This window comes from Pelecanus crispus, chromosome 1, assembly GCF_030463565.1.
Source record: "Pelecanus crispus isolate bPelCri1 chromosome 1, bPelCri1.pri, whole genome shotgun sequence".
Lineage (NCBI taxonomy): Eukaryota > Metazoa > Chordata > Aves > Pelecaniformes > Pelecanidae > Pelecanus > Pelecanus crispus.
In genome coordinates this window covers 166,207,165-166,219,448 of record NC_134643.1, presented here as the reverse complement: position 1 = coordinate 166,219,448, position 12,284 = coordinate 166,207,165, and the positions used below count along the sequence as shown (strand labels likewise).

Here is a 12,284-nt window from a genome sequence, read left to right as displayed (position 1 = left end):
ACCTTCAAATTTGACAGTTTTTTACCTCCCTGCCTTCTAAGATCTTTTTAGATTCATCCTTCAGATGCATCATGAGAATGTAGAACTATAGAACAAGAGTAGTTTTTGTTCTTACATGCAATTTTGATTTCATGTAAATTGGCATCTGATTTGAGGGAAAGGTTGAAAACCTAACACCTACTCAAAAATGTGCCTGCTTTGTCAAGACTCTTCATTGCTGTTGTTGTGGGTCCTTATAAATGCTATTACAAATTGTTTGCCTGCCTCTCTCTTCCCACAACTAATCCAGCCAATCCATGTGAGCATACTTCAGCAATTTTGATTGCTGCTGAATAGTGCAAAAATGGTTAGGAGAATGATGATTAACGCATCCTGATCCCAGCATCCTGTATCCAATATGTATGCAAAGCTTAAGTTCTACAAAGCCTTCCTTGTCTTAGCACACATCAGTCTTTGGTATTGGCCGAAGAACTGCTGTTCAGCTTAGTTCAGTGCCCCAGAGACCAAGTAGTGTGTAAAGGCATATTTGAGCAAAAGTTCAAGTCCCCTTATTTTCAGGGGTCTGGCTAATCGTCATCCTAACTTGTAGAGGTCCATTACAAAGAATGTTTCCTTCTCAACCTGAAAAACTGTATGTATGTTCAAAACAGGCCATACTTTGGGGTTGGATTTTTTTTTTTAACTATATTGTGGCTTTCTGGAATCTTTAACCTGCCTTGCATACAAGTGTGGTTGATATGTAATCGGTATACATAAAAGGCGGGGAGTGGGGGGGGATCCGAAGTGTTCCTGCACTTGGTGAGTGACACCAGTAACCCATGTATCCTGTCCGATAATTCAACCATGTGAGTTGTGATATATGAACTTCCATATTCTGTAGCATGTAAAGACTCACCAAGGCTCACTGCCAGCATACCTATTTTCCTGTTGAAATGAAAGAGTGGTAAATTAGGATTAGACTCTGTTTACAGAACTAAAATCAGCAAGCCATTCAAGAGACTGATACTGTTAGACTGAAATTGTTAGAATAATTGATGATGATTTTTTCAAGTACATGTAACACTGAATAAGATAGATTAGGTGATGGAAATTGCTATAGTGAGTTTGCCATAATAAGGCTTAAAACAATGCTTATTTCAGGATTTCAGACTTGCAGCCTTTTGAGTTGGAGAGAGTCTCCAGCTGGTGATAGTGTTGCCACAGGTGTAAGTTCGCTAGTGTTAGCTGGTGCAATCTCATTTCTTGCATGAAAATCATACAAGATGTTCTTTCTGCTTTATTTCAAGATAGCCAGTGACTCGTCTAGGAGCCTGGCAGTTGCCAGGGATCTGGAAAAGCAGCTATGGCATAGATAAACTGTCCTTATGTCCTTACTGCATATACTGCATTTCATGAAAATGTGTTGAACTTCACTGTTCACTACATGCAATCTAGAGTTAACTTTGTGCATGCCCTTTTATCTCTGGGATTGTAGAAGCCTTGAAAATACTTAGTATAGTTCTGGATCGAATCCATTGTTACTCTGTGACTTATCCCAAACCACTCTATGGGCAGCATCAGATATTTCATGGGAAAACATAACAGGCACTGTAGCAAGCTTATTTGCATGGCTTGGTCTTACCCTTATACCTAGTAACTAGAGATTACTTGAGACTCTAAAGCATGAAGATTTGTAGCCTTTTGGTCATCCCTGCCTATAGGAACTTGATTTGTGCTCTACATATGCTTATTTATTACCTTTCTGCAGCTTTCAGCTGCATGAATGCTCTGTAGCGTGGGGTTCCACAGTATAATAACATGTTATGTTGGAAACTATTTTATTGATTTTTGCCGTTTCTTTGTTAATTTAATGTTCTCTTGTACTGTTGCTGTTTTCCTGCCTTCCAATCAATGCTACTCTGCTTCTTGTGCTTGTATCGTGTCCCTTTTTTTATGTGTCCACTTCAATCTTTTTAAGCAAAAGGTTTTCCAGATCTTGCTGTTTTTAATTATCTTCTCCTGAACCTCCTTTCAGTCAAATACTTTGGGGAGGAGGTAGGTGTACTATATCACTGTCACTTGACAGAGCAAGAGTAGATCTACATTCCAGAAAGAAACTGTAAATGTTAGTTACACATAAGATAGTAGAATTGACCATTTCTGTTGGGAACTACATTCAGATGTCCCTTTCTGTCGTGTGATCAAGCCTTTTATAGAACGTATCTTCAATTTCCAAGGACTGGTGGACTCTTCTTGCCACACAATATCAGCTGGTCTGATATTTGGCTTAATGTTATGATTTTCATTAAACACACTGGAGCCCAAAGGCTTGAAGAATTTGCTGATATCCTAGAAACATCAAAAACTTTCTAATCAGATCCTTAGTTTTCAAATTTCTGTACATTCATGTGGGAGAAAGGTGAAGTCCACTGATATGAATAAGAAATTGTTTTAGGAAGTTGCCTTGAATTAAAATATTGTACTACAAGATAAACAATCATTACTAAATCTGCTTTTAAACTGTATACTTTGTTACTGTACTTTTCTAGTTTTCAGAAAACTAAGGTCCTGACTCATACCCATATTAAGGTATCTTGTTCTGAGAGTAAAATATTACCAGTTATGCACAATGCTGTCAGATTTATGCTGCTCATTTTTTCCTACTACTTGTCAGTTTGGGGAAAATCCTCTTTTATTGTTAAAAAAAAAAGCAATAATCTGTTTTCTGTGATACTTACTACATAATATCTGAGCAGCACAGCTCTTTTGAGGTCCTCTGTTATTTAAAATATACTGCACCAGAAGTGTTAAGATACAGGTTTGCTTACTGAATTTCTTGACTAACAGTTTATGAAGATCTCCTGCTTATTTTTGCTAGTAACTTTTAAAAAAAAATTATCACAGCTATAGCTTATTTCAGCGGTAACAAAGGAACAAGATTTTGTTCCTAAAGAAATGTTTGCTTAAAAAGGTCAAATGCCTTTATGAATAAACCACTTTGTTACTTGGGAATAATTCATTCAGTGCTCTTTTTTTTTGGTATAAATGAAATGGAGAAGACAACCTTTCTTGGCTTCAGAAATCACTGCACTGACAGCTAAGTCTTGAAAAGAAAAATCTCTCTTCTCCCTCCGAACTAAGTGTTTTAATAAACGAAGTTATTGTCTACTGGTATTATTGGACATGTGGTCAGTTGTCATGTTCCTCTGACCAACTGAACAAAGTTTGAACTTCTGTCTAATTGTTCCCCGCTGTTAGGCTACCCTGTCATGATCAAGGCCTCAGCAGGTGGTGGTGGGAAAGGCATGAGAATCGCTTGGGATGATGAAGAGACCAGGTGAGATGCTGTCCAAAAGCTTGCCTTGATGAATGCTGCAGTTACCAAAGTCCCATTAAGCCACTGTGAGCTGACAGTTGAGCAGATATGAAATGTTAAACAGAGAAATTGGATATTATTTGGTTTTCTCCCTTTTGTATAGTGAGCGGTGTACTTTGGGAGTTTGCATGTGTCTGTTTAATTTTTTTTTTTATAAACCTTACAAAATGTGGTCCATTAATTTGAGTAAAAAACCCAACACTTAGAACTGCTTTTAGTCCAGTGACTGTAAATGTAGATTGTAAATAATGTTTTGCTGTATGCCTTTCAGAATGCTGATGTATTAATTGTCTGTGTGTTAGGTAGAATACTTATTGGCCCTGATTCTCAAACATTAATGCATGCCATTAGTTCTGTTAAAGTTGATGAGACTAATTATTTGTTTGTGGAAACACATACAGTGTTTCCAGAATGTGCTCTGATAAATTGCTTGCTTCTGTGTTTAAAATATTTGTCTCAGCAAACTATTGTGCTTTTGCCTGTTTGAAACAATGTTTGTTTAAACACACAGGCATTTTCATGTCTCTTAATGGTTGTCTGAATCCTGAATGCTTCAAGATGCTTTGTTATTGACTGGAGAAGTTTTACAATCCATTCTGTGCTGACATTCTGTGCTGATATTCTGGCAGTGAGGAGCCTGGTTTCAACCCCATGTGCCACTGATGTTACAGAAAAATCCATTTTGGAATTTTTCAAAGACTTGTAACAAAGTCTATTTGATCCAAAATTAGATAACCTTCTAAATGTTTTCCTTTCCACATGGAGAGAGCAGCACATATGTTGGAATCAACTCAAAGTGCAATTCAAATTTTCATTAGTTTAATTTAGTCACCTGCAAGATTTCCCTGTCATATTTTTGTGTTCCCTATTAAATTTTTGTTTGTCAAAACCTAAAAACTGGAAAGAACAACAGTGAATGGCTAGCAGTTCAATTTTAGATTTAAAGAAAACATGGGGCTTTTTTTTTTTTTTTGGTACCTTGCTACCTCCATCCCATTTTCCTATTTAGGTTTGAATATAAATAAGGTTTTGCACATTAGAATGAAGATCTAGAATAACCTGCTTTCTTACAAGGATGCTTTGTTCCCACTGCTTTAGAATCCAAAATTACTGCCTTGATCTTTTTCAGGCAGCAATTGCATCTGTTGGACTTGAAAGGAAGGCATTAATTTCTTGTTTTGCTCAGAAATGAGCAAAGGAGCTTGATTACAGTAACTGTTTAAAAATTGAAAACTGGATCTAAAATCATGATTCCTAATTTCTTTTGGAGAAAAGTTGTGGTTATTGTTTAGAAAGTCACCCGATACAGCTGATTGGTATCAACAGAAGCTACTTAGGGATATTCTTTTTTGTACATTTGCATACAAAATTAATTTAGTGATACTACTTTGACCCAGTGATATTTAGTGATGTTAGTTTGAGATGCTTGCCTGGTTTGTGGAAAGCCTTTGAAATACCATTCAGCTTATTATTATTTGCCAGTGGTGCTCTTACAATAATCCTTTTGGTTAGTTCTGCTAAGCCTTGTCTTTGCAGTGTAATTTTATAGAATATCTGAAAAGTGCTAAGAGAAAGAACACCTAGACTGAGTAACAGATCTACACTGGTTACTGATCCTATATCAAGGAGAAATGCTTATTTTAACATTTATCAGGTAGGCAGCAATGAATGCAAAATTAAATTGGCAAAATAATTGTTGCAGGAAGATGTGAGATTAAGAGAACTGAAGATAGAAGGAGATTTACTTTGCGTTTACATATGAAATAGAGCATTTGGGTTTCTGTTATAGTCTTTTGAAGAAATATCTATAAGATCGTAAGATTTGTACATGTCCATTAACTGTGTTGTGGAATTAAAATTGTTCCTTTTTATATGTCTGAGAAGAGTGTTTTGAAGATGACTCAACTTGTTATTGACAAAACAATGTATCTGGTAGTTTTAATATCGCATGAAGAGTTGACCTCATGTATTGTCTCGCTGCATCCAAATCCATGTAATATAAATAAACTAACTGTCAGCTATTGGTAGACTTTGAGAATCCAGTATCTGAATCGCCTTTTGTATTTCAGGGTTCACAGATACAACACAAGTGTGAAGAATTGTTGATAATATTTTGATTTGTAAACTTACTTTGATTTTGTCAAGTGGGATTAAGTCTGAATGCTACTTGGAAAAAAAAGTGTAATATGAACTAATTTTGTTTGAAATATACTTTTGGATTTTCAGGATACCTGAAAACTTTTCTTGTCTCCACTGGCTATGCATAATACTAAAAGAAGGCTTAAAGTATTGTGTGATGTGACTTGAAAATAGCCACTGGAAATGGAAAATACCTACCTGAAGGACTTAATTGCTGCTGTTACAGAACTATTCACTATGGTAACTTACTGGTGCTTCATCCTCCACATCTGTTAAATATGCCAAATTATGAAAATTTTGTTAGATTGCCTAAATATTGTGAAGCCCTCAGTCTCTGGAGACGACTCCTGTCAGGCGTGAAGGAAAGGTGTCCCTTCAAGGAAGATGTTACATGTCACGCAGGCAAGTGCACCACCATGGAGAGAGGTGTCCAGTACCTGAGAGAATTATCCATGCTGGGGGTGATTTATGATGACGTGAACAGCAAGTTATTGAAAGATCCAGATGAAGTCAGGTGCACACTGCCCACGTGGCGGAAGTTTGTACAGAGCGCACCATTGTCACATGCAAACTCATTGGCAGTAATGACGTGGAAAGATGGAGAGGAACCAACAGTGGACGAATTGGCCAGCCAACTCTGGCAATATGAAGAAAGTTTCTCTTCCTCCCTATGGGCCTGTGTCTTGGCTGTGGAAAAACTGCTTATAAAACTGTCCCGAGAGTTCCAGCAAGTCAAGGAGCATATGTCCTACTCCCTACCTGTATGGACTGGTATCTCAGCTATTAGGAGTAAGCATCCCTCAAGAGAGGATATAGTGGATGGACACCATGGGCCACCCTGTGGTTTTACCTGTGTGCCCACAGAGAGGACATGAGGAAGTGGGATGGAAAAATCTACCTTGACCCTAGAGGCATGGGTACATGAGCTGCAAGGAAGAACAATCACAAAAGGGGGTTCTTCCAGGAAAATTGCTGCTCAAGTTTCCAGTGAGCAGTTCCACAGGCAGAGTAGAAGAGTTGATCCTACTTCTGATCTTAATAAAGGGACTTTTGATTCACATTTACAAGAAGTGAGTAATGAATACTATGATCAGGACTAGAGGGGCCCTGCCTCCAGCCAGGTGGAGGAAAGGGACAACCGGGTTTACTGGACTGTGTGGATTCAATGGCCTGGCACATCAGACCCACAGGAGTGTAAGGCTCTAGTGCACACCAGTGCACAGTGTACCCTAATGCCATCAAGCTACACAGGGGCAGAACCCATCTGTATTTCTGGAGTGGCAAGGGGATCCCCACAGCTAACTGTACTGGAGGCCGAAGTGAGCCTAACTGGGAATGAGTGGCAGAAGCACCCCATTGTGACTGGCCCAGAGGCTCCATGCATCCTTGGCATAGACTACCTAAGAAGAAGGTATTTCAAGGACCCAAAAGGGTATAAGTGGGCTTTTGGTATAGCTGCCTCGGAGATGGAGGAAATTAAATAGTTGTCCACCCTGCCTGGCCTCGCAGAGGACCCTTCTGTTGTGGGGTTGTTGAGGGTTGGCTGGCTACCACAACAGTGCACCGGTGGCAATATCGCACCAACCGAGACTCCCTGATTCCCATCCATAACCTGACTCATCGACTGGAGAACCAAGGAGTGATCAGCAAGGCTCGCTCACCCTTTAACAGTCCCATATGGCCAGTGCGAAAGTCGAACGGAGCATGGAGACTAACAGTGGACTATCGTGGCCTGAACGAAGTCACACTGCTGCTAAGTGCTGCTGTGCCAGACATGCTAGAACTGCAATACAAACTGGAGTCAAAGGCAGCCAAGTGCTATGCCACAACTGATCCTGCTAATGCATTTTTCTCAGTCCCTTTGGCAGCAGAGTGCAGGCCCCAGTTTGCTTTCACTTGGAGGGGTGTCCAGTACACCTGGAATCGACTGCCCCAGGGGTGGAAATGCAGCCCTACCATTTGCCATGGACTGATCCAGATGGCACTGGAACACCTGCAATATATTGATGATGTCATTGTGTGGGGCAACACAGCAGAAGTTCTTGAGAAAGGGAAGAAAATAGTCCAGATGTTTCTAAAAGCTGGTTTTGCCATCAAACAAAGTAAGGTCAAGGGACCTGCACAGGAGATCCAGTTTTTAGGAATAAAATGGCAGGATGTATGTTGTGAGAATATCTGTGTGTATATATCAAAATACAGGAAAGGTGGTGGTGATTAATTGGAATGTATTGGAAAGTGTGGGACCTGGGCATGATGTGGATGGTATAGAATAAGGGGTGGATACTGTCCTGGTTTTGGCTGGGATAAAGTTGATTTTCTCCCCAGTAGCTGCTGTAGTGCGTGTTTTGGATTTAGTGTGAGAATAATGTTGATAACACACTGATGTTTTAGTTGTTGCTAAGTAGTGCTTACACTAGTCAAGGACTTTTTCTCATGCCCTGCCAGCAAGAAGCTGGGAGGGGGCACAGCCAGGACAGCTGACCAAAACTGGCCAAAGGCATATTCCATACCGTATGATGTCATGCTTAGTATATAAGCTGGGGGGTGGCGACCACTGCTTGGGAACTGGCTGGACACCTGTTGGCAGGTGGTGAGCAATTGCATTGTGCATCACTTCTTTTGTATATTCTTTCATCATTATCATTAGTTTCCCTTCCTTTTTTGGCCTATTAAACTGTCTTTATCTCAACCCATGAATTTTACTTCCCCCCGCCCTTCTCTGCCCCCATCCCACTGGCTGTGTGGTGTTTAGCTGCCTGCCAGGCAACAAGGCAGCTTCCGGCAACAGATATTTAGAGAGATGAAAGATTTTGCTTTTTAACTTATAATAACAATAGGAAAATACAAATTGTCCTGTTATTTAAATTCTTTCTTGGTGCTTATGCCAATTTTATAAACAAACATCTGCTCTCAAATTCCAACAACCCCTTATAATTTCTCTTCTGTGGTCCTATGGTACCATGCTGTGTGTACTTCCACTGTTCCACAATTGTTGTTCTTCACTGGGACGGTACAACAGGGTATGTGGGAGAACTACTAACCAATGTGGGGTTTTTTTTGTCTGCAATAATTTTTTGCAGTTTCCCACCTTCAGAAACATCTGCTGAATTTTTTTTCCTGATGTTGTAATCTTCCAATGGCTCTGGAGAAATGAGCAGTGGAACTGGAAGAAGTTAAAGTGGAATAATATGTAACAAATTGTTCTGAATCCCCCACCTCCCAAGGCAAAGGAAAGTTGAAGTGTGCCGTATGAGAGGACAATGCTTTAAAAAACTGAACAGTATTCCCTATTACAAGCCTGTACAGTGAGTTTTATTACCTTCCCAAAGCAGTGCCTTTGGCCTGTCAGACTGCTCTGCAAAAATGGGAGTGTATGGGTTTGGCATCATTGGTCTGTCCTCCACAGGTATGTGCTGTAGAAGTATTCAGGTAAGGGGAAGGAGTCAAATGGATGAGCGAAGAACAGTGTTTCCTAAAAACTGTGGGTTTTTTAACACGGATTTCAGTGCCAGCTACATGTGTAAAGATATGTAAAACACTGACTAGATCATTTTAGGTTTTTAAAATTTGGAGTAAAGCTGAAGCAATGGAGTTTGGTTTCGTGTGTAAAATCAAATTGAGTATTTATTGGTTACTTAACTTACCAGTCATGGTTTTAGAGGGATTCTACTGTACTAATGGTTATCAAACATCTGTTTTTAACTAAGTGGCCTTTCTAATTCTGGCCTTGACAAGAAAAGACTTTTCTTTTACTATTTCCTGATATTGGAAACTGCAATATTACATAATGACTGCAGTCTTTTATTAGTGCGTGTCTGCCTCCAAAGAAAGTGGTTGTTTTAATTAAAGCAGCAATGCTGATCTCTGAGCTGGAGGCAGAAAGTTGGCACGGGCTATCTCACTTCAGACAACCATAAGAAAGCTTGTGGCAAGGTCAATAAATGCTTTTGTACAACTTATACTTAAGTGTGGATAAATTTACTGTAGGCAGAGAGGGGAATCTTTAAAGACATCCTGTTCTTTCCCTTATAGAATCATCCATGTTTGAAGGGACCTAGGGATATCATGTCATCCACCTTCATGCTCAGAATAGGATCAGCACTGAATTTGAAGCTGGTTTCTTAGAGCTTTGCCCAGTTGGGTCTTGCAAACCTCCAAGGATCGAGATTTCACAGCCTCTCTAAACAGCCTGCCCACTTCTTTCCAGTATTTTTTTTTCTTTACATCTGGCTGGAAATTCCCCACTTCAGTTTGACCACTGTCCTGTTTTTCTGCTGTGCACTGCAATGAAGAGCTTGCCTCCATTGTTGAGAGGTTGGGGTTGTTTAGTCTGGAGAAGAGGAGGCTGAGGGGAGACCTTATCGCTCTCTACAACTACCTGAAAGGAGGTGGGTGTTGGTCTCTTCTCCCCAGTAGTTAGTGATAGGATGAGAGGAAATGGCCTCAAGCTGTGTCAGGGGAGGTTTAGATTGGGTATTAGGAAAAATTTCTTTACGGAAAGGGTGGTCAAGAATTGGAAGAGGCTGCCCAGAGAGGTGGTGGTCACCATCCCTGGAGGTGTTCAAAAAACGGGTAGATGTGGCACTTTGGGACATGGTTTAGTGGGCATGGTGGTTTTGGGTTGGTGATTGGACTGATGATCTTAGCGATCCTTTCCAACTGTAATGATTCCTAGTTTTTACTTTAATGAAAAAATAATCCAGCCACCAAGCCAGGTGGAACATGAAATTGCTACTATGACCTTAATTGGTTTAGTGGTGGACTTGGTAATGTTAGGTTAATGGTTGGACTGGATGAGCTTAAAGGTCTTTTCCAACCTAAACGATTCTATGATTCTATGATTCCATTGTTGTAGTAAACTCCTCTTTAAGTACTGGATGGCTGCTCTTAGATGTGTACTAAAGCCTTGTTGTCTTTCAGGTTCAACAAGCCTGGTTGACTGTGGTCCTGGTGTACTCTGAGCATCTTACTTGAGCTTATCAACATCCTTGAGTACTAGGAGTGTCCAAAACTGGATGCAGTATTTCAAATATGGTCTAACAGGTGCTGAGTAAAGGAGAATAATTGCTGCGGTTGGGTCTACTGGCTATGCTGCAGTTAATACAGCCCACTATTCAATTAGCCTTCATTACTGTTGGGGTGCACTGCTCACTTGCATCACAGCCTGTTACCTACCAGGACCTCCAAGTCATCTTAAGCAGCCAGTCAGTTCCACAGCCTGTACTGATGCAGGGGCAGTTTAGTCTGTGCTAGGTACGGGACTCTGTTCTTGTGGAAACTCATAAGATGCTTGTGAGCCCATTCCTTCAGACTGTCTAGGTATCTCTGAAATGCAACCTTGCCCTTGAGTATATTGATGACCCTGTTTTAGCGTGGTCCACAGACTGGTGGTGGTGCATTCCAGGTCAATGATAAAGAGGTTAAACAGGTTCCAGAATAATAGACTACTGGGGAAATTCCCTTATATTGGATTTCAGGTGGAGGATGAGCTGCTAACTTTGAACCCAATAATCTAGCTATTTTTTCACCTATCCAGTTGTGCACGTTATGTAGACTGTAACAGTATACCTTGGAAACAGTGATGCTGTGGGAGACCATTAAGGTCTTGCTAAAGTTGAGGGAGATGATATCTACCCTTGTCTTCTAATTCATAGGTATAATAATAAAAGACAAGCAGATTAGTCAAGTGTGATACTATTGGTAAATTCAGTCTGTTCTCGGTCACTTTCTCATGGGTCTAGAAATAGCTTTCAAGAGATCTTGCTCCATGACTCTTCCCCAGAATTAAAGTGACGCTGACTAGCTTGTAGTTCTGATTCTTTCATGCTCTTCTCAAAGATGGGTGCAATGTTTGTCTTTCTCTAGTCATCAGGAATCTCTCCTGACCTCCAGAGCCTTTCAAAGATGACAGAGTAGTCTCACAATGACATAAGCTACCTCTATTAGCATCCCGTCTGGTCTTACTGAGTTGTATGTGTTGATTTCTCAAGAGATCCTTGATTCCATCCTCTTCTGCTACTGGTAATTCTTCAGCCCATCTAGTGTCTGTGTTAAGAAGCCCCCAACATCCATCAGAAACTTGTGGTCTTCCGTGTAGCTTTTCCAACAGCTATCAGGGATGTTAGTTTCCTGGTTAACCCCCCCCCCCCCCCCAATCAACTCCCCCTTCCCCCAAACCACTAACAAACCAAAAAAAACCACCCCTCCCCCTCCCAAACAACCCACAGCCCAAAAAACCCAAACCAAAACTACACAAACACTCAAGGTCTTGGAAACTTTGAGTTGCTTAAAGAAGAATTTGTCTGCTTTGTCAGCTTGAGTCAGGTAAACTGTTAACAAACTTACACTGCAGTTATTACCCTTATTGGCCTCTTCCTTGAGCCAGACCTTCCAGCTTATCCCTCTTGCCTTTTCCCAAGAGGACCTCCATATATTTGACCTGCCCTTTCATAAAAGGGGCAAGCCTATCCTACTGCCCACCTTAAAGATTGAATAGCCATTCATTGCAGCACTGCAGTTGCATGACCTGTCCTACCATGTCAGCTGTTCTAAGGATGTTGCAGTTTTCTCTGTCTGCATGCGGACTCCACCTCCGGTTTGTTTCCTTGGCCACATGCCTTTATGTACAGCTGCTTGAGGTGGACCTTTTGATTTTTTCTTTTTTTTTTTTTTTTTTTTCCTCCCCCCCCCTTGATGCCTCCAGGCTTTGACTAGTGTGCAGCTCCCACCACTGTGACCCACACTGCCCCTGAGGAGAGGTAGTGGTGTTCCCTGCCTGCCTTAGGCCTGG

General features: G+C 40.7%; 1 protein-coding gene across 1 annotated transcript in view; it reads left to right on the top strand.

Annotated features, from left to right (window-relative positions):
* The window catches only part of PCCA (propionyl-CoA carboxylase subunit alpha), a 322,247-nt gene that overhangs the window by 104,212 nt on the left and 205,751 nt on the right, over window positions 1-12,284 (top strand). The window contains exon 9 of the mRNA XM_075711566.1: window positions 3,238-3,316. Within this exon, the coding sequence (XP_075567681.1) occupies window positions 3,238-3,316 (79 nt within the window). The remainder of the gene's footprint in view (window positions 1-3,237; window positions 3,317-12,284) is intronic.